The sequence below is a fragment of the Peromyscus californicus genome, unplaced genomic scaffold (genome assembly GCF_007827085.1).
Source record: "Peromyscus californicus insignis strain IS unplaced genomic scaffold, ASM782708v3 Scaffold_19__1_contigs__length_69161282, whole genome shotgun sequence".
Classification (NCBI taxonomy): domain Eukaryota; kingdom Metazoa; phylum Chordata; class Mammalia; order Rodentia; family Cricetidae; genus Peromyscus; species Peromyscus californicus.
Window position 1 is genome coordinate 24,845,257 of NW_026294491.1, and position 23,269 is coordinate 24,868,525.

The window sequence follows — 23,269 nt, forward strand, 5'->3', positions numbered from 1 at the left end:
GCTAAACACACTGGGGGGTTAGTTTTGTTTCTTTTGTTTGTTTGTTGTTGTGGAAAGGATGAACGGCGCCGGTGGCAGTGCTGGTTACTGGCGGAAAAGTCAGGAGCCACAGCCAGGACTACCAGAGTTACAGAGAGCTTTATTGGAAGGAAGGAAGGGATAGGAGAGAGGAGAGCCAGGCCTGGAGAGAAAGATGGCAGGAGCAGAGCAGAGCAGGGAACAGAGAGAGAGGGTGGGGTCCGTGTCGGGCTTTTTTTAAGGCGAAGGTTGCGTGACCACGCCGCGCATACGCTAGCGACCTCTAATGACATAAGACGCAAGACCCGGAGCTGTGCGTGTGCAGGAGTGAGGGCAGGATCCCAACAGTTGTTGTTTTTGTTTTCTATCAGTAAATAGATTCAGTCATGTGCGGTGTCTCTGTGGGTAAAGGCACTTGCCCTTTGCAAGCTTCATGACCTAAGCTTCAGGAACCCATGTGCAAAGGGAGAGAGAAAACAGGCTCTATGTAGACCTTCCCTCTTGACCCCTCGAACACACACTAATAATAAGCAAATAAATCCAAAAGGCAAACTAGCTCCTTTTCTGGTTGACTTTCTTCTGGGGTGCATTTTTAGCTCAGATTAAAGAAAAAAAAGTTACAAGCCATCTTTCATCCAACTAGTACCACTAAGGGCCAAGTGTATTTATATTAAAACAGGATATGGATAGCTGGGAAGAGATAAACACAGCAACAATTTCTGCCTTTCTCTTGTTTAAGAAAACCATATCTGTCTCTCTGTCTCTCTGTGTGTAATGTATCACTGGAAAACTCTAATAAAGTTTAAAACTCCTCCTCCTCCTCAAAAAAAAAGGAAAACCATAGCTTGAGTTAAACAAAGACAAGAAAAACGGGTTAAAAGTCACCGCCTGCAGCTGGGGAGAGGACTCAGTCAGTGAAGTATTTACCATGCAAGCACAGGACCTGAGTTTAATCCCTAGAACCCACACCAAAAAAGTCAGGGTTGGGACTGGAGAGATGGCTCAGAGGTTAAGAGCACTTGTTGCTCTTCCAGAGGACCTGGGTTTGATTTTGATTCCCAGCATCCCCATGACAGCTCAAAATTGTCTGTAACTCCAGTTCCAGGGGATCCAACACTTCGTCTGGCCTCCATGGGCACTGCATGCACACGTTGCATAGACACATGTGCAGACCAAACACCCATACACATAAAATAAAAATAAATACATCTTTAAAAACAAAAACAAACAGTTGGTTTGGTGGTGTGTGCACGTAATCCTTGTGCTGGGGAGGTGGAAACAAGTGGATCCCTGGGGTTTGCTGGGCAGCCAGCCTCATCAAGTAGGTGAGCCCTGGACCAGAAGACTGTGGATCTCAAAACTTAAGACTACAGCTCCTAAAGTTAACTGACTTCCACATGTATTTGTGCACACATACCCACACACTTGCATGCATATATGCACACACATGTGCCCTCCCCCCCACACACACACACAAATTCACTCGCATGAGGCCTCACCTCTCCTGATAGCCTCTGGAATGACCCAGGTGGCCCGAATTCTCTGCCTCTAAATTACAAAGAGCACACAAGCTTCCCGATCCACAGCATGAATGGAAATGCATTTTTTTTTAAAAGGGAGTGATTTGTTTTCCAATAGTATCATTAAAATCAATTGGATTAATGCTTGCTTTTCATGTTCATGGTTGGTTAATTTGGTTAATTTGATCCTCCTGTCATTTTGATAAAACTGCATTTAGTGTTGCTTTTTGCATGATAAATTGGTAGCGTATTTTAACATATGTGACAAAGAAATTATTGACTGTTTGCAGTCACTCGGAGATGGCCCTGGAAGAAAATGGTGTGGGAAGTATTACTTGTGCAGTGATGGCTTGCCCTCAGAGTTCCTAAATGGAAGTGTAATAGAGCCAGTGCTTTTTGCTAGCATCACTGAAAATGGTTTTTACAGCTACAGAATAATGCTAACAAACTATTATTGTCTTAATACAGTGCTCAGGCTAAGACACCAAAATACGTTAGCATTGTTGGGTGGGGAGCTGTCAGGAGGCCCTGTTCCCCTTTTCACACCCTTTAAGGCGCAGTTCTGCATATAGTTAGTGTATTTATATTGAATTCCTTTATGTCCTGTTTAGTCCTATTTTATCTCATTTGATTCTCCCTGAGGACAGTTTTGAACTGACAGAGAAAAGCTGCTTCATGGTGGCGTCTGCTTCATTTTTTTTCATAAGTATTTACAGTCTACAATATTCTGGAGCACAAGACCCCAGAGGAGGGAAATGCCGCAGGTGCTGACGGAATTTTCACACAGTCCACTGATCCACTGGGGACAACGCTGGAAGTTTGACGTTTGAAAATGTCTCAAAAACAACAACAACAACCAGTATTTAAAGGGTTTTTAAAAATTCGTTTTCATCATTAAAAAGCAGTGCGACCTCTTATTTCTTGCTCCCGGATAACACAGGTGAATGTTTGATTTGTATAGTTCTGAAGCAAAGGGTCACAAAAGAACGCTTTAACAGTCTAGGTCCCTTGGCAAGGTGGTGTAGACACATGAACAGGTATCACCTGGGACGTGATGGCTGCAGCGAGAGCATCCAGCCCCCATTCTTTCTCTCTCCTGCCTCCAGTCCTCGTAAGAGCCTCCAACTGAGGACACTGAGGATGTAGCTCATTGGGGCATTTGCCTCGCATGGCCAGTTGTTGTCTGGGTTCTGTGTATACACACACACACACACACACACACACACACACACACACACACACACAACCCTGTCTCAAAAGGAAGCAAACTAAGGGGATTGGAGAGATGGCTCAATCCTTAAGAACACTGGGCTGCTCTTCCAGAGGACCTAGGTTCAATTTCCAGCACCCACATGGCTGCTCTTCATTAAAACGATCTGTAATTCGAGTCCCAGGGAATCCGACACCCTCTTCTGGCCTTTTCGGGTACTGCATACACATAGTGCACAGACACACGTAGACAAAACACCCATACACATAAAAATTTTTTGTTTAAAGAAGTAACATAGATAGAAAGAAATAATACATGCCTTTTGGAAGACATGTAACTGTTTTGAAAACTGGTCATTTACATGGGGCACTGGAGGAATCTTTTTTTCTTCTGATTTTAGCAACCGTTTATCACATGCTCATTTATTTGTGTGCTGGAAATGATGAGATTGAACTCGGGTTGTCAAGCTTTGTGGAAAACACTTCCAGCCACTGTGCCATCTTTCAGGTGCCCGGTATTTTTAGAGACAAGCTATCAGGTAGCCCAGGTTGGCCCAGAGCTCACTACAGAGCTAATAATGAACTCCTGATCCTCCTGCCTCCACCTCCCAATGTTGGCATTACAGTATTTCAAGCTGGTATATACAGCTTGAAAGTGACATTTTCATTTAAGAACTTAACAAATCTCATTGGCAAATCAGTTTAAACATGACTGTGTTGGTGAAGAAGCCGAATTCAACTGTCTTCCAATTGAACAATGGTGTCATGAAGAGAGTGAGATCATTTTTATTAATAGGTTCATTTTTTAATTTTTATTTATTTGTTTTTTTGTTTGTTTATTGATTGACTGGCTTTTAGAGACAGGATTTCACTGTGTAGCCCTGGCTGTCCTGGAACTCACTCTGTAGACCAGGCTGGCCTTAAACTCACAGAGATTCGCCTGCCTCTGCCTCCTGAGTGCTAGGACTAAAGGCACATGCCACCACCACTACCCTGCTTAGTTTTTTTTAATTTTATTTTATATGGTTATAATATAATTACATTATTTCCCCCTCTTCCCTCTCCTCCCTCTAAACCCTCCCATTTACCCCTCACCCTGTTCTATTTCAAAGTCATGGCCTCTTTTTCTTTAATTGTTGTTGAATATGTATGTGTGTGCATATGTATTACTAAATTCGTAAGTACAATCTACTCAGTCTGTGTAATGTCTCCTATACGTATGTTTTCAGGGCTGACCATTCAGTATTGGATAACCCATTGTTGGACTTCCCTGGGGAGCACTGTTTCTACGGCTCTCTCCGTCCCTTAGTTGCCTGTGGTTCTTTATGTAGGGTTGAGGCCTCATGAGCTTTCCCTCTTCTGCTTTGGGATGTCTGTTGGTATTGTCCTTGCTCAGGTCCTGGTAGTTAATCATGCTGATGAGACTTCATAGGCATAGCTTCTGATATTTGTAGGAGACACAATCTCACATTCCCTGATCCTCTGGCTCTTACAATCTTCCCACCCCCTCTTGCACAAGATCCCTGAGCCTTAGGTGTAGGAATTGTTTGTTTGGTTGGTTGGTTGGTTTTGGTTTTTCAAGACAGGGTTTCCCTGTGTAGCCCTGGCTGTCCTGGAACTCTATAGACCAGGCTGGCCTCAAACTCACAGAGATCCTCCTGCCTCTGCCTCCCGAGTGCTGGGATTAAAGGTGTGTGCCACCATCGCCCAGCAAGGTGCAGGAATTGTGGTTATAGATGTATCTATTGGAGCTGAGATCCACGGTCTTTGCTTTCATTGGTTGTTATTCTTCCATAATGATCCCTGTCTGTTGCCAAGAGGAGTCTCCTGGATGAGATTTTTTTGAAGATTCTCCGCACTGATTTACACAGGCCTTACTGAGGCACAAGTTACAGTACCGCAGACAATAAGGGCGATGTTAGTGACATAGTGATGTGTATTAAATAAGGTGTCTTTAGAACAGAAACCCACACGTAACAAAGCCGTGGGGCCAGGGTGTTGTTCAGGGGTAGGATGCGGGCTTAGCACATCTGGAGCCCTGGCTTCCATCCTCAGCACCTTGAACAAGACCTCTAACTACAGGTGTTTGTCATCTTACAAATGGGTTATGCCCCAGTAGCCCTCGTAGTAAACGGAAGACATGAAAAGCATTGAATTCACCTCCACTCTCCAGAGCTCCCGTTCAGCAGTACAGTACACCGTACAGTACTGGTTCCTTCTCCCCTGTGACCACATGGCGAGCTGTGAACTACAGCCTGCCGCAGCCCAGCAACACAAGCGAGCATCACGCTGCATTATTGCTTGCATGTAAGATTAAAGTGCCAAACTGAAGGTGCAGTTTCAGCCACATGCATCTGTCTAGCATACACCTCTGTCAAGTCAAAAAAATGATCAAGAACCCCCGTACGCCAAGGCCTGCCTATACATGTTTAAGTTGATGGGCGTTGAGCCGGACACGGGCATCCGGGACATCCATAGCTCCCAGAGGCCCCAGTGAGGCTGCTGTTGCAGGAGAAACATCTGTTGGTTCCTTGTATTAAGCGGTGGAGTCGGAACAATTTAATAACCCGTATGCCCTAACCACATGAGTGACTGCTAAGACACGTGCACCTGTGGGGTGCTGCACACGCTCTCGGGAGGGAGAATAGGACTGGACACTGCCGGCCTCATTTTCTTTCTGTATTGACTTTCCCCTAGCAGTTTTATATACAGCAGTGGTTCTCAACCTTCCTAATGCTGTGACCCTTTAATACCGTTCCGCATGTTGTGGTGACCCCCAACCATGAAATTATTTCATTGCTACTATTGTGAGTCATAATGTAAGTATCTGATATGCGACCCCTGTGGGGGGTCGAGACCCACAGTTTACGAACCGCTGGTTCACAGCGACACTCAAGAACCCCACTGTGCCACAGTCAAGTATCATCAAAAGTAGGACATTTGGGGCCCCTAGAGAGATCTCAATCAGTAATATCTTTGCCACCCAAGCATGAGGACCTGAGTTACCACGACCCCAGCATCCACATCAAAAGCCAGGCATGGTAGTATATGCCTGTAATCCCAGTGCTGGGGAAGTGGAGACAGGAGGATTCCCTGGGGCTCATCCACCAGCTAGGCTTTATCAGTGAGCTCCAGATTCAGTGAGCGACCCTGTCTCAAAAACAATGTGGTGGAGAGCAATCAAGGAAAGAGTCCTAATGTTGACCTTTGTTCTCCACATGCACATACACACACTTTCATATGAACTTGTAATGAACCCTTACGCACACACGCACAAAAAGAAGGAAAAGTAAGAAAGGAAAAAGATAGTCTGAAGACTTGAGCTATCATGAGCTGGCTACCATAGTAGTGGTTGGGCCCAGCAGAGATCAAATGCTCCCCAGCTTTCCCAGAATGCTTCGGGAACTGAGTGGGGGGCGGGGAGAAGGGGAAGGAGGGGCCCTCACTGAGGTGCCCCAGGGCAGGGTACTTAGGGTAGTTACTACCTTTGTTATGGTACCATGGAAAACATTTAAGGACAGGACGTATAAATTCCACAACATCTATATGGTTTCCTCCTCAATAGCAGCCCGTAAGACCGTATCTCATTGATGCCATGATGGCACAGGTTGTACCACGAATACCAATTCTTGACATAAAAAAAAAAGTCTCAAAGGTTCACCATGAAGTCCCTGAAATATGGCAGTTCCTGGACAACGCCAGTGAGAGTCTATTACCTGTGTTCAAGGGAGGGCTGCAACTTATTATTTGTCCTGAATTGTCTACAAAATCTAATTGCCCTTATGAATCCAAAACCAGACCCTGGAACAGCAGACTCCCAGCTCCCCTTCCCGGCATGCCCCAATGATGTTCATTAAGAGTCTGATGAGGTGCCGGGAGGTGGTGGCGCGCGCCTTTAATCCCAGCACTCGGGAGGCAGAGCCAGGCGAATCTCTGTGAGTTCGAGGCCAGCCTGGGCTACCAAGTGAGTTCCAGGAAAGGCGCAAAGTTACACAGAGAAACCCTGTCTTGAAAAACCAAAAAAAAAAAAAAAAAAAAAGAGTCTGATGAGATATTTCCTGGTTCCCCATGGGTGTGCTTATAACTATCCTGGTCAAAGGGCCACTGAAGGGAGATCCTGTGCCCTGGGTACTTCTGCTGCGGACCAGCTAGATGTACTGCAACTCAGGACTTTCTTGAAGTTCCTTAAGGGATCCCTTGTGCAGCTTGGAGTATGGGAACTCCCCCAGGGGGACCCTGGAAGGTCCCTACTGTTACACAGTGAGCTCCAGCCAGCCAGTGTTTTCTTCAAACATGTCAACAAAGAGAATCGATTGTATCCTTGAGCTCTGCCTGATGGGAGCCAAAATTGTTTGAGAGCAGACGGTAAACAAGGGTAAACATTAACTAGTAGGCAGATGGAATTGGAACCTCCCACGGATGGCTCTTTTTTCCCAGACCACCAGCTCTCAACCTTCCTAAAGCTGTGACCCTTTAGTACAGTTCCTCAGGTTGTGGTGACCCCCAACCATAAAATTACTTTCATTGCTACTTCGTAACTGTAATTTTGTTACTGTGTTTTCTGATGGTCTTTTATTTTGTGTGTGTGTGGGGGATCACGACCCTCACTGAGAACTGCTGCTGTAGACAGCAGACCCACCCCAGACTTAAGTTGACAAGCTGTGAATACAAAACTCAAACCTTAAACTCCTCCCTCTTCCAAGACAAGAGTGGAGTGAGGAAACCCGGTGAAGGAGGAAGTTAGGGTGATCTCTGCTGACTATAAGCAAGGCACAGGTAAGCCTAGGGAGGGGTGGTCTGGGGTGCAGGGGCTCTCCAGTGGTCGGGAGGTGAGAGGCTTCCTTTCCCGGTGGACTTGGGACCCTGCCAGCTCCCGGCAGCCCTCCTCACTTCACCTGTGGGTTCTAGTAATGGACAGGGTGTCTCAGCCCTGGCACATTCCAGGGACCCTGCAGGTAGGCACCTGCCTGTTTGAAGACAGCAGGCCTGTCTGAGGAGGTATTTTCCCCAGCACCAAGAACCTTCTGGTGCAAAGGAAAGCCTGTGAGGTGGTCATCTCACAGACAGACCTCACCTGGCCCTGCTTCCCCAGCTCTGTGCCAAGCTATCACTAACAGGAAGCCTGGAGCTGCTGAAGGAAGTCTTGCATTTAGGAGCCTTTAAAAAAATCTACAACCAGTTTCCCTGGGGCATCTCACCTTGGTTTTCCTTACCCAGCTAATTGGTCTTCCTGAGTATTTCAAGCATCCCTAAAGTCACTTGCTGCTCTTATGGATCCTAATTTCTAATTTTAGGGCAGGGTCTGACTTGTCTCATCCTCGGGAGTCTCTAGGTAGCATTATCCCACAAACCTAACTATACTGGTGTTAATTAGAAAGGTAGATGTGTGTGTGTGTGTGTGTGTGTGTGTGTGTGTGTGTGTGTGTGTGTATCTGGTGCAAGTGTGTTTGGGAGGTGCTCCTGTCCATTTGGCACACAGCATATCCACAGGACATGTTTACCCTGTGGTGGGCCTTTCAGGTGGTTTCCTTGGCAACCACACTTACTAACCCCTAGGGGCGGGATAGGGGGGCTCATGTAACAGTGACTAGAAAAGCGTGTAATTGGCTTAGCGGGTTCACTGTGCATCTTTGTAAACCTGAACTGACCCTGAACTGATTGGAGGGGTACAGTTTTGTTTAGTGGTTTGTTTGTGTGTTGAGGTTTTTTGCTTTTTGTTTTTTTTGAGACATGGTCTCATGTAGCCCAGGCCAGCTTTGAACTCCATATTATATGGAATACACACACACACACACACACACACACACACACACACACGAATGAAGGTGGGCATAAATTCCTAATCCTTCTGCTTGCACTCCAGAGAGCCGGCGTTACAGGTGTGCACCTCCACCATCAGCCTCTCTGGACTCTTAAGAACTGGCTCCATCCAGAGGTTAAGCTTCTTGACCCAAACCATTTGAAGGTGTGTTTTAGAAAAATGAGAAGGTGTGAGAGAAAGAGCAGAAGGCTCCTGAGCTGCCTGCGCTGCTGTACAAAAGAAGGAGCCCATGGTATAGGGATGCACAAAGCCCCCTGCTCCCCTTCCGGGCTCTTTCCTCTCAGCCACGGGCTTTTGAGCACTACCCGCTGACCTGACACGTGCCCAGTGAGATGGCAGGGTCGTTGACCATCGCCGTGAGTCCCCTAGCTCCTACGACAGTGCAGGGACAGCTGCTGTTCCCTGCATTTCCTGCCTCCTGACCCCTCTTCCTCAACCTGTTTGATGTTCTTACTGCCAGTCTGCAGTTCTGGCCTCCTCAGGGACAGAGCACACTCACAAGATAAGTGGGAGGTCAGCAGCTTCGGAGGGCACGAACCCAGAAATCATGGACATTTTCAACACTCAACATCATCTTATTCCTGTGTCCTACCTTCAGAGATGATGTACTGGGGCCGTTGGTGCTTACATTCCACTGAGGAATACCAACACCTTGTTTGTTTGTTTGTTTGTTTGTTTGTTTTTCGAGACAGGGTTTCTCTGTACAGTTTTGCTGCCCGTCCTGGATCTCGCTCTGTAGACCAGGCTGGCCTCGAACTCACAGAGATCCGCCTGGCTCTGCCTCCTAAGGGCTGGGATTAAAGGCGTGCGCCACCACCACTCGGCTCTACAGCTCTATCTTATGGAGGCATTTTCTCAGTTGGGGTTTTCTCTTCTCAGGTGATTCTAGCTTGTCAAGTTAACATAAAATTATCCAGCACACATACATACACACACAAACACACCCGTACATACAGACGTGCATACATATACATACATACATACATACATACATAGATACTATCAAACACACATACGTACGTACACACACACACACACACACACACACACACACACACACACACACACACGTAAATTTTTTAAAAACTGGCCCATGCCAGGTTCAATAACCTTAGTTGCATGTCTCCCAGCAGCCGGGCACTCACTTAGTACTGTCCCCATCAACCCTGAGCCTTCTCTGGCTTTTCTCATTGTGTGTGGGCTGCAGCTAAGACAGTCGTGGAAAGATGAGCCATTGTCTCAGTGGACAGAATCAACTCCAGTTAGTTTTGACTTTCTCATTTCTGTCAACAAGAGAATGCTGACACCCTGGAGTAGTTGTGACTCATTTCCTAGAAATGTCTGTGGCTTCACTCTGCTCCTGTTTGCCCTGTGTTGTTCACTTATTCTCAGTTATATTACTCCATAATTATATATATAGTTATACATATTATAATGTAGACATACAAGTTATTGTGATGGTTTGATAGAAAACAGCCCCCCTAGAGAGAAGTGGTCTATTAGGAGGTGTGGTCTTGTTGGAGTATGTGTGACCTTGTTGGAGGAAGTGTGTCACTGTGGCGGTGGGCTTTGAGGTCTCTTATGCTCAAGCCAGGCCCAGGGTCACAGTTCTTTTCTTGTTGCCTTTGAATCAAGATGTAGAACTCTCAGCTCCTTCTCCAGCACCATGTCTGCCTGCATGCCACCATGTTTCCCGCCATGATAATAACGAACTAAACCTTTGAAACTATAAGCTACCCAAATTAAATGTTTTCCTTTATAAAAGTTGCTGTGGTCATGGTGTCTCTTCACAGCAGTTGAAACCCTAACTAAAACAGTTATAAATAGTATTTGATTTTTTTTTTTTTTGCGAGGGTCACAATATTCCCTTACCTGACAGCTCAAGATCAACCCATCCCTTTAACAATTATTTTTAGCCTTAAAAAGACTGTGTTGTCAGGCGGTGGTGGCACACGCTCTTAATCCCAGCACTCGAGAGGCAGAGCCAGGCGGATCTCTGTGAGTTCGAGGCCAGCCTGGTCTACAGAGCAAGATCCAGGACAGGCACAAAACTACACAGAGAAACCCTGTCTCGAAAAACCAAAAAAAAAAAAAAAAAACAAGCTAACTATGGAGCCAGGTGTGGCGACGCTCACCTGTCATCTCAGTGTTTACAAAGAGGAGGTAACAGAATGAGAATTCACAGCTAATCTTGAGTATATGAATATCGGTATTTAAAAAAAATTGAATCATGTCTGCAAAATCCCTTTTCCACACAGAGCAACATCCACAGGTTCTGGGGACGAGGAAATGGCATCTAGGCCATCACTGCACAGCTGGGCACGGGAGCATAACTTCCCTCTCTAGTGACAGCTTCATTTGGCCTCTGCTGCTCAGGGCTGCCCCGAGGGGAGGGGTGTTGGTGTGGGGGCTGCGGATGCCTTTCAGAGGCCCTGCCCAGCTCATGCCTTCAGCTGCTTGTGCCGGCAGCTAGGGTTCAGCTGCCTCCTCGGGGCAGCCAGACATGTCACAGTATGTCCTACAGCCACACTAGTGTGCCCCTGGTGTTTCCAGCCAGCCTCAATCCCTGCCTTCTTTCCTCTCTAGTATTGTCTAAGTGCCAGGAGGAGGCCACCGTGTCAGCAAGCTGAGAGGGAAACTGAGGCAAGATGTCAGGCCGGAGCGGGAAGAAGAAAATGTCCAAGCTGTCCCGGTCAGCCAGGGCCGGCGTCATCTTTCCAGTAGGTCGGTTGATGCGTTACCTGAAAAAAGGGACATTCAAGTACCGGATCAGTGTCGGCGCACCCGTCTACATGGCTGCGGTCATTGAATACCTGGCAGGTAATTCTAGCATGTAGGGGACCTCTCACCCAGGTCCCAACCCTGGGGGGTTCTTCACAAGTGAGGAAGATGCTATGGATCACCCAGTACCTGGCTCAAAGATATAGCAGGTGGTGACAGGGCTTTTCCTGGCCAGCTTGGCCAAGGTCGGCTTCTAGAGGCTTTGGGAAAGGGCTTTGGAAAGTTGGTCCACATAGGACAGAGAGCCCACATTTAAGCTACCCTTCTGCGCCGGCCAAGCAAAGGGGCGACTTACCTTAGCAAACGCTGTATATGACTAGCTAAGCTCCCAGAGAGCAAGTGCAGAGAGGATTCTGGGAAAGGGAGAGAGGGCTCCTCACTCTGAAACAGATTGCTCCTTGAATCCCTGGGGCGGAGGGAGTTACAGGGGTTTTATTTTGTTTTGTTTTGTTTTGTTTGTGTGTTTGTTTTTGTTTGTTTGATTTGTTTGGGTATGTTTAAAGGAGAAGGGTCCGGGGGGAATGGTTCAGTTGGTAAATGCTAGCCGTACATTCATGAGAACCTGCGTTTGATCCCCAGCACTCATGTAAGAACTGGGCACGGTGCCACACACTTGAAATCCTGGCACTGGAGAAGTGTAAACAGGTCTACCCTTGGGGCTTGCTGGCTCGACAGCCTCGCCAGTCAGTAAGTTCCAGGTCCCAGTAGGAGAACCTGTCTCAAGAATGAGGTGGATAGTCCTTGAAGAACGACACCTGAGATTGACCCTTGGCCCTGCACACGCGCACACACATACACACACACACACACACACACACACACACACACAATCTCAGATCATCACGTTTGTTTGGAGAGCACGGTACCTACTGAGCCCCATGTCCCCAGCCCCAAGAAGAGAGGCTTTGGTTTTGAACCAGGGTCTCTATTGCCCAGGCTGGCCTTGGAACTCACCGTTTCACCAAGCTGGCTTCACACTCTGTTCAATCCTCCTGCCTCAGCCTCTTCAGTGCTGGGATCATAGGTGTGTGCCGTTCCACCCATTGGTGAGATGTTCGGTGCACTTCTTACTTAATTCCACTTGACATTCAGTCCTCGTGTAGTAAACCGAAACAAAACTTAACAATGGTGCGGGTGCTTTTTAAGAAATACAGCCGGGCGGTGGTGGCGCACGCCTTTAATCCCAGCACTCGGGAGGCAGAGCCAGGCGATTCTCTGTGAGTTCGAGGCCAGCCTGGGCTACCAAGTGAGTTCCAGGAAATGCGCAAAGCTACACAGAGAAACCCTGTCTCGAAAAACCAAAAAAAAAAAAAAGAAAGAAAGAAAGAAAGAAATACATATGTAGCCGGGTATGGTGATGCACGCCTTTAATCCCAGCGCTTGGGAGGCAGAAGCAGTCGGATCTCTGAGTTAGACCCTGGTCTACAGAGCAGTCCCAGGATAGCCAGGGCTACCCAGAGAAACCTTGTCTCGAAAGCAAACAAAGGAAATCTATGCAAGTCAAACATACAAAAGTGTAGATAACTAAGTGGGATTAGTCCCTCTAACAGTGTCACAGTTTGTCACTCCCCCGCCCCCCACACACACACCAAGGTTAAGTGCCATGAGGATTCTGCCCAGTTGAAGAAAAGCCGCCTCCTAGAAACTCTAACCTCAGCACTCTATGTGTTCAAGAGGCAGAGGCAGACGGATTTCTATGAGTTTGGGGCTAGCCTGGTCTACATAGTGAGGGCCAGGCCAGCCAGAGCTACATATAATTTTTAAGAGCAGGGAAAGCTGAGCATCAGCCTGAAGGCACATACCAGATCCTCTAATACAGCATTAATTTCAAAATATCTGTCCCTACAGGTGTGTTCGTACTTGTTAGACTACAGCGGCCCAACCTTTAATTCAGCAAAAGAGGCCATGGGTCTGAGGAGACAGCTTAGTCAATAGAGTGTTTGCTATGTGGGCGTGAGGACCTGAGTTAGCATCCCAACACCCATGCAGAAGCCGTGCACGGCTTGTAACCCCAACACTGGGAGGGAGGGAGGGAGGGAGGCAGAGCCCCAAGGCTCACTGGTGAGCCAGCCTAGCCCAAAGAGCAAGGTCTCATTTAAGTGAGAAACTCTCAAAAAGTACGGTGTAAAAACAAAATAGAAGATGACCCCTGATGTCAACGTCTGCCTCCACACAGGCGTGCACATGCGCACCATGCGCAAACGCAAACACACACACACACACACACACACACACACACACACACACACACACACACACACAGACTATGGTCACTGTGTCAGTGAACTCTTAGTGAACTTGCTAGCCATTGCGGAGTATTCCAGGAAAGGCATGAGAAGAATTTGCAGTTCATTAGTGCCTTCCATTCTGGAAATTCCGTGTAAATATTTAACTCCGATGTTTGTTTTATTCTGTTTTTGTTAATCACGTCTGCCTGGCTCATATGGTATACCTAGGCCAGATTTCAACTATTGCCGTCGATTTTTTTTTTTGGATGATGGCAACTTTATGGGCTCTTCTGTTTGAAGTGAAGTTGATTGTGAGGACACGTGCCGAATCCCCTGTTCATTTCAGGCCTGGGTATTTATGCCGCTGTACCAGCGGAATCCTTCAAAACACAGACTTGTCTACGGACGTTGGTGCAAACACACGCACCCTCCGCTTCCCTCCTCAGTGAAATATGTTGGCCCACCACCTCCAGCTTTCTAGTAAATACTTTCTCATTAAAACTCACTCCTTTAGTTTTTCATTTTCTTATTAGTTTGTCTGAGTCCCACTGTGTAGGCTAGGCTGGCCAGGAACTTGGCCTCCTTTTCCTTCAGCCACCCACGTGCTGGGATTTGTAAACAGGCACACCAAACGTATTCACACTTTTTAAAAAAAAAAAGATTTGGTTTTTACTTTTATTTATGTATGTGTCTATGTGAGTGTCTCCCACATTTGAGTGTCTCCCACATTTGAGTGTATCCCACATTTGAGTGTATCCCACATATGAGTGTCTCCCACATTTGAATGTATCCCACATGGAGGCCAGAAGAGGGTGCTAGGTTCTGGAGTAACAGGAGATTGTGAGCCACCGCACCTGACAGGGATTCTGGGAACTGAACCCGGGTCCTCTGGAAAAGCAGCCAGGGCTCTTAACCACTGAGCCATCTCACCAGCCCCTCGGTCACACTTTTTAAAACAAACGAATCATCGTTCCACAACTGAAGAGAAAGTAAAATAAATTTTTAATTAAAAATAAAGCAAATCTTTACAAAAACCATAACACTATAGCAATAAAAGTGAAGAAGAAAGAAAAGTAGCAGATGAGACAGAAAGTCAGGCATGATGGCGCACGCCTTTAATCCCAGCACCCGGAAGGCAGAGGCAGGCGGATCTCTGTGAGTTCAGGGCCAGCCTGGGCTACAGAGTGAGTTCCAGGACAGCCAGGCTACATAGTGAAACCTTGACTCAGACAAACAAAAAACAAAACAAAACAAAACAAAAAAATCCAGAAAAAGAAATGAAGTAAGAGGGCCAGTGAGATGGCTTATGGGTAAAGGCACTGGCCTTGCCCACTGGCAACCTGAGTTAAATCCCCATCTTTACAACCGACCCCACAGAGTTGTCCTCTGACCTCCACGTGTGCGCTGTGGCACACTTGCCCCCCCCCCACACCAACAAATTTTTAAAGAAATAAAAAGTTGCTAGAGATGGCCCAGTGGTTAAGAACACTGGCTGCTCTTTGCAGAGGACCTAGGTTTGATTCCCAGCACCCACGTGGTGGCTCACAGCTGTCTCTAGCTCCAGTTCCAGGGAATCCAAAACCCCCTTCAGAACTCTGCAGTCTCCAGGCACCTCCATGGTGCACACACATACACACGGGCAAAACACTTAAAGACACAAAGCATACAAATTTAAGAGAAATAAGAAATGACAGAGAAATAAATGGTATAAGATACCAGATATATCCAGCCTGGAGCCTTTAGGCTGCATATACCTCTAGATAACTATGGATACAGCCCGCAAGCAAAAACCACCAATTTTGGGGGGGGGCAGGCTGGCTCAGCAGGTAAAGACACATGCTACACAAGTCTGACATCCTGAGTCTGATTCCCAGAACCCTCATAAAGGTGGAAGGAGCGAGCCAACTCCACAGAGTTATTCTCTGACCTCCACCTGTGTGCAAATGCACACACGCACGCGCGCGCGCACACACCAACAATAATATAAGTTGATTGTCTATTAAGCTCTCCTTGTAATTTCAGCGGAAATCCTCGAGTTGGCTGGGAATGCCGCAAGGGACAATAAGAAGGCCCGGATAGCCCCCAGACACATCCTGCTGGCCGTTGCCAATGATGAGGAGCTCAACCAGGTAGGTCTGCACCCTAGGCTCAGCTGTGGGGGGGAGGGGGGCAGGGGGGAGAGCGATTTGCCAGGCATGCTCCTGGGTGGACGCAGCCAGGCATCCGTCATTCCTGTGGTAGTTCCCAGTCCCACCTACACACACACACACACACACACACACACACACACACGCCGCACGCACACACACGCGCACACACACGCACACACGCACACGCACACACGCACATACCAGTACGAGGTAGAGAAGAACAAATCTTGATAGCTCTGCATTCAAAGTCAAGATGAAACCCCCTCTTGAACAGACTCTGCCATGCCTCAAGACCTTGTCTCAGCACTAAACACAAGTCATCGCATGCACGTACTACTGGTAATTTCTTGACTCAAACCCTGTGGGTGATTTCCTGGGCTCTAAGTAGGAGATTCCTTGTTTATGTATTAGAACTGACTGACACCACGGTCAAGTGAACGCCTTCCTCCCCAACCATAGGCAAGCTGGTGGGTAAATAGTCTGAGAATTTTGATTTCTATTTCTGTTCTGAGCTCACTCTACTCAAACTGAAGAATCTTCAAAGTTGCCAACCCATCACCGAGTGACCGTTTTCCAAAAAGGAAAAAAAAAAAAAGTCATAAAAATTGATCGCTGGAAAAATGAGGAACAAAGGCATGCGAATAAAAATCCACAAGCTCGCCGGGCGGTGGTGGCGCACGCCTTTAATCCCAGCACTCAGGAGGCAGAGCCAGGTGGATCTCTGTGAGTTCGAGGCCAGCCTGGTCTCCAAAGCGAGTTCCAGGAAAGGCGCAAAGCTACACAGAGAAAATCTGTCTCGAAAAACCAAAAAAAAAAAAAAAAAAAAAAAAAATCCACAAGCTCTTGTCGTCAGAGCCAATAGTGCTGTAATACCTGCATGTGTTTCTAGACTCTCAAGTGGTCGATGCTGCTCTGGTCACATATGGATGGCTAGTGGATCATGGATAAGCTGTGGGTTCAGACCACCCCCTGGTCTAAAAGATGCAGAATATATGGTCATGGGTTAATTATTCAAAATGTACCCATTGGGAGATGCATGGTCAAACATACGTTCCTAATGGGACACAGGTTTGAGTGTGCAAGCCGCTGGATCTCCTCCTCGTGGTAACGTTTGATCCAGGTTTGACCAGCTGAGCTTCCCACCCGTGAAGCCCTCTACTCTCTGTTGTCATCTGAAATTCCAGAGCCCTGGGCATCGTCCCAGTCTCCACTTCTCTGACCCTTGGATTTTTGCCTTGTTTTGCCTTCTGCGCAAGACCGCAGACCAGCCGATACCCCCTGAGAAACGCTTTGCCAGCGTAGGACGGAAGAGCTAGTGACTGCATGTTAGCAGTTCCATTAGCTAAGGGGAAGCCAGACTCCAGCCTTGTCTGGCCAGTGCTGAGACCTGGGTTAGCCAGCACAGACCTGACCAGCTCTTCACATTTCTCTCTCAGCTGCTGAAAGGAGTGACCATCGCCAGTGGGGGTGTCCTGCCGAGAATTCACCCCGAACTGCTGGCCAAAAAGCGAGGGACCAAAGGGAAGTCAGAAACGATCCTCTCCCCACCCCCAGAGAAAAGAGGAAGGAAGGCCGCCTCAGGCAAGAAGGGGGGTAAGAAATCCAAGGCCACCAAGCCACGGACGTCCAAGAAGGTGAGTCCTGGAGCATTTCAGGAGCCAGGTATCACCACCACCATAGACACGCTGCTTCTCCATGGAAATCTGACCCCCCAAGGGATGAGATTAGGAGGTAGAGGCTTTGAGCAGGGGTGATGTCGTGGGGACACGTCCTTCACGTGCAAGATTAGTGTCCGTCTTAGTTTTCTTGCCCACTGCTGGGATAAATTATCCCGACGAAAGCAGCTTTAGGAAGAAGGAGTTTGTTTTGGCTGACTGTTCAAGGTATAATCCATATGAGGTTGGGGAAAGAGTCGAGGTGACAGGAGTTTGGAGCTGGGCATGGTGTCACCCGCCTTTAATCCCAGCACTCGGGAGGCAGAGGCAGGCAGATCTCTGAGTTCGAGGCCAGCCTGGTGTACAGAGGGAGTTCCAGGATAGTCAGGGCTACACAGAGAAACTCTGTCTTGAAAAACCAAAAAAAAAAAAAAAAAGTGGCAGGAGTTGGAAGCCACTGGTCCACATCCACAGATAGGAAACAGACCATAAATGAATACTCAGGTCCCTTTCTCCATGTAATGCTGTCCAGGATCCTTGCCAGGGAATGGTGCTGCCCACCATGGGCAGTACTAATGAAATCAAAATAATCTCTGGTAGACATGCAGAGTCCCGTGTCCCTGTCAAGGTGACAGTCCCAACCATCACAAAACCCTTCTAGTGGGGCCTGAAACAGCTTCTCATTCCATCACTTGGGGACCCAGTAACACAATGTCACCTGTGAGGAAGTGAGCCCTTACCAACACAGAATCTTCTAGAAAACCTTCGTCTGGCTCTTCCAGGCCCTCTAGAAGGAAGAGGACTACATTTCTGTGTTTACAAGCCACAACACATCTGTGTTATTTGTCCTAGCAGCCCAAACAGGCTGAGATGCTCTTGCAGTGAGAGGGAAGTCGGTGTTTGCAGAGAACAAGAGGCACTACATCTTTGCACTGGGATGAAGTGACAACATGGTGTCACTGGGTGTGGCAGCATAGACTTCTAATCCTGGTATTGGGAAGCTGGGGCAGGAGAATTAAAATTTGAGGCCAGCCTGAGCTATATAGTAAGTCTCAGTCCAGAGGTTAAAAAGGGACCGAGAGGATATGTATGCAGAAAAATAAAGAACCTTTGAGGTGGAGCTGGAGGGATGGGTCAGTGGTTAAGAACACTGGCTGCGCTCCCAGAGGACCCAGGTTCAATTCCCATCATCCATATGGTAGCTGACAACCCTCTGTAACTCCAGTTTCAGGAGATCCCATGCCCTCTTCTGACCTCCGAATGCATCAGGCATTGTACACAGTACACATACACATATGTAGGCAAACACTTAAACCCCTAAAATAATAGAATAATACATTTTAAAGAACCTTGGGTTCTAGAGTTCAAATCTTCATGTTTCCAGACTCAAAGAACAGTGATTTTCAGATCCTTTTTTTTTTTTTTTTTTTTCGAGACAGGGTTTCTCTGTGTAGCTTTGCGCCTTTTCTGGATCTCACACTGTAGACCAGGCTGGCCTCGAACTCACAGAGAATCGCCTGGCTCTGCCTCCCGAGTGCCGGGTTTAAAGGCGTGCATCACCCACCGCCCGGCTGCGCCACCACCGCCCAGCCAGATCCTTTTTTTTTAAGCAGAGTTGGGCAAGTACTCCCCTGCTGAGCCACACTCTCAGCCCTCAAAGACCTCGTGTGTGTGTGTGTGTGTGTGTGTGTGTGTGTGTGTGTGTGTGTGTGTGTGTGTGTGTGTTTTTTCGAGACAGGGTTTCTATGTGTAACAGCCCTAGCTGTCCTGGAACTCACTTTGTAGACCAGGCTAGCCTCCAACTCACAGAGACCCACCTGCCTCTGCCTCCTGAGTGCTGGGATTAAAGGCGTGTGCCACCACCGCCCAGCTCCCTCAGATCCCTCCTACTGCCTGCATTAGTCTGCTTTTATTGCTGTAACAAAATAGTTGAAATATTCAACTTCTGGGGAAGAGAGGTCCATTATGGCTCATGGTTTCATAGGTATCAAGTTCATATTCACTTGGCCTTGTTGCTCTGGACCTAGATCAAGACATAACATCTTGGCAGTGTGTATGGAAGAACAGAATTGCTTGCTGCATAGCAGCTAGGAAGTAGAAAAAAAAAAAAAAGGAGAAACCAGGGCCCCAGTATCTGCTTTAAGGGCACCCATTGGATGACCTGACTTCCTTCCACTATGCCCCACCTCCTGAAGTTTCCACCACTTCCCAATGGTGCCACAGGCTGCCGATCAAACCTTCAACACAAGACCTTCAGAGGACATTTAAGGGCTGAACCATAACACTGTCCCAACCAAAGTCAGGAGCAACATCAACCTGGGGTGTCGTTTATCCACTCTGAAAAGTTCAGGTTGGGTGTTTAAGCCACCTTCAGGGTCTCACAGACGGTGCCCTGAATTTGGTCAATAGATTCCAGGTGACTTGTGCAGCTTTGCTAAGCTCAGTGACTTAGCTCCACAATGCTGCCACTTGTGGACAAGTATTTTCATGTGCAGCCTAATACAGCAAGCACCAGTCACACGAGGCTATTGCAACTTGAATTAAAATTAAACTGGGGATATAGCTTAGTAGTGAAGCATGAGCCCAACTTGCAAGAGGCCCTGGGTTTTCTTCCAAGTATTGCAAACAAACAAACAAACAAACAAAAAACACCACCACAACAACAATAACTCCAAATAAAACGTTTGGCCCCTCAAATGCACTAGCCACGTTTCCTGTGCTCAGCAGCCCTGAGCAGCAGAGATACCAAGTGTCTCCATCCAGCGTAGTTCTGTTGAACAATAGGAGCATTGCTTCGGAGCTTGTAAGATTTTCACTCTACAGATCTCCATGATAACAAAAGATCGTCCAAGAGTTCATGCCACTGCCACATGGCCCCAGGACAATCCTGGGGAGGTTGGAAGCCCAGCATGACCCCACCACGTGGCTTAGAATTCAGTGGTTTTCAACCTTCCTAACGCTGCCACCCTTTAGTACAGTTCCTCATGTTGTGGTGACCCCCCAGCCATAAAATTATTTCACTGTCCCCTCCATAACTGTAATTTTGCCATTGTTATAAATCATAATGTAAATATCTGATATGCAGGATATCTACCCTTTGACCCAAATGGGTCACGACCCACAGGTTGAGAATCACTTTCTTAGATGCTTATCATGAACTGCAGGCGTAAAAAGATTAACACAAGTAGCCAAAAATAACATCTCAATGTCCAGATTTGGATGAAGACTATAGGGACCTGTGAGCTCCTGTAATAATCATTATGACTCTGTGAGGTTTTTGTTGTTTTTGTTTTATCTGTTTTGTTTTTCTTTTTGTTTGTTTAACAGTATCTTACGTAGCCCAGGTTGGCCTCACTTGTCTATATAGCTGAGGATGACTTTGAACTTCTGATCCTGTTCTATCCACCTCCTGAGTACTTGGATACTATCACGCCTTGTTTATTGAGTGCTGGGAATTGAACCCCAGGCTTCCTACCTGTGAGGCAGGCACTCTACAAACTGAGCTGCATCACCTCCCCATATTGTGGTGCCCTTTTGTTGGTGGAATAGTCTGTCCCACCAGTCAGCTCCCAAATAACCACACAAAGACTTATTATTAATTATAAATGCCTGGCCAATAGCTTAGGCTTGTTACTAACTAGCTCTTACAACTTAAAGTAACCATTTTTATCTATCTACATGTTGCTGTATGACTAGTGGCATTTACCTGTCCTGTTATATGTCTTGCTCCCTCTTCATCTCACTGGCAACTCTGCCCTTCTTCCCAAAGTTCTCTCTGTCTGGCTCTCCTGCCTGGCTATGGGCCATTTAGCTCTTTATTAAACCAATGAGAGCAACACATCTTCACAGTGTACATAAAGATTATTCCACAACACCCTTCTCTTTCCCTTTTATTGCTGTCTCTTGTTTCCCTCCATTAAGAAACAACGAAGTAGGCAGAGCCAGGCGGATCTCTGTGAGTTCGAGGCCAGCCTGGACTACCAAGTGAGTTCCAGGAAAGGCGCAAAGCTACACAGAGAAACCCTGTCTCGAAAAACCCAAAAAAAAAAAAAAAAAAAAAAAAAAAGAAACAACGAAGTATTGCTGCCATGAGGACTAGTCTTCAGCAGCTCAGGGATTGAGGGGGACCCATAGAGTTGGTGAACTAATCACTCAACTTGACTTTTCTATCTGAGGGAGTAAGACAATTCTATGAGGCCCGCAAAAGAGGACAAAACTTAACTCTCTGGGGCCGGCGAAAAAGGGAAAAATACACACACACACACCACACACACACACACACACACACACACACACACACACACACACACACACAAACACGCACGCACCTTCAGCATGACAGGATCTCACCTAGGGTGCTGATGCATGGCAAGCCTTCAGGAGGTCAGAGAAACTGAAGAGGAGATGCATAGCAGGACAGACAGACAGACACACGAGGACTTCTCTGAAGGCCAAAGCTCAGTTATTCATTTTATTATTCTTACTGTTACTGGTTCTACTCTATTCCTTTTCTGTTTGTCTTTCTACCCTGATGTTTCCCTTCTGTCTCTCTCGACGTCTTCCTTCTAACTAACTTTAGTTTTCCCTTACAGCTTATATACCCCAGCAAAAACTTTCAAGCAGTATAAAAATTACAGTATGGTTACATTTTTTTTCATGTGAATGATTACAATGAATACAAGTGAAAAAACAGCATGTTTTCCATATTCCTTACATGATCAAACATTTTACATATTATAGGTGAAAAAAAAGTTGTCCCAAAAACCCACATACATTCGTGTCCAAGCAGCTTGTTGTAGATTAACAGAGTGTAAGCAAGCAAGGTATTTTTCTCAGCCAGTTCTCTTGCTGGCAGGCTGCATTTTGCGGCTACAAAGAAAAGATCAATCACTTTATTATTTATCTCAAAAGTTACTCTTATAAGAAATCTTAATCACAAACCTCAACTTTTATTTATGAAAAACAGTCAATCAGCTCTACTTTAAATCTTCAGGGTGCATACCCACTCATCAGCAATTATTTATATCAGGAAGCTGAGGGCAGAAATGGGTACAAGGAATTAATCATCACCGTTGATCACCAGCCCATCCTAGCAAGAAAGATTTGTCAGCCAGCAATGGCCAGGCTGCCATTGTTTTGTTCCCTGACCTCAATGAGTCCCTTGCTCAACTATTAAAAGTGTGTCTTTACAAGCTTTAAATTCTTCCCCAAGATTTTCTGCTTCAAAGCCATTAACAAAAACATCTTAACCTAACCTTATTGACAATTTTACATGTCTCAATTCTTTCTTAAGGGTGGTGATTGAACCATTAATCTGCTCCAGCAGCAAGGCTTTGAAAATGTCAATCACTATTATTGTTAAGTACTAGTAACACTGCCTGGTGAGGGACTAGAGCCCCCTGAGAGTTTTCATACAACCCATGGATTATGAGGGATGTGGTGACCACGAAGGCAACAGTCAGAGCTCTGCTCAATAACAGCATGAGGCCCTCAGGACACCTCATCCTCGGGGCTTTGCCTCTCCAAGGCTCACTCAGGCGTGGCTTTGCCAACAGCCCAGCCATGTTCCACGAGTCCCAGTGCTACCTGTTGGTCCCCTGGCCTGGCCCCCGACACAGAAGAGTTTGGGATGTGGCTCACAAGCACTTGATTAGCTGACGTGAGGCCCTGAGTTCAATCCGTAGACAACCCCCTCCTCCCCACAGTAAAGACAAGAAACAGCAGAGGGGCTAGTGGAGGGCATGAGCCAAGTACAATGATATACCTGTGTGAATGTCATAATGAAACCTTTTATTTTGTGTGTGTGCCAGTGAAAAGATGGGAGAGGTCGGGAGGGAGGGAGAGAGGGAGGGAAGGAGGGAAGGAGGATGGAGGGAGGGGAAGGGAG

At 46.9% G+C, this 23,269-nt stretch overlaps 1 protein-coding gene across 5 annotated transcripts in view; it reads left to right on the top strand.

Moving 5' to 3' along the window:
- LOC128114694 (core histone macro-H2A.2) overlaps nucleotides 1-23,269 on the top strand; it is a 51,161-nt gene that overhangs the window by 11,751 nt on the left and 16,141 nt on the right. For all 5 annotated transcript variants that reach the window (XM_052744879.1, XM_052744880.1, XM_052744878.1 and 2 more), the window contains exons 2-4: nucleotides 11,155-11,388; nucleotides 15,600-15,706; nucleotides 17,164-17,361. In XM_052744879.1, the coding sequence (XP_052600839.1) occupies nucleotides 11,217-11,388; nucleotides 15,600-15,706; nucleotides 17,164-17,361 (477 nt within the window). In that variant the 5' untranslated portion in view covers nucleotides 11,155-11,216. The remainder of the gene's footprint in view (nucleotides 1-11,154; nucleotides 11,389-15,599; nucleotides 15,707-17,163; nucleotides 17,362-23,269) is intronic.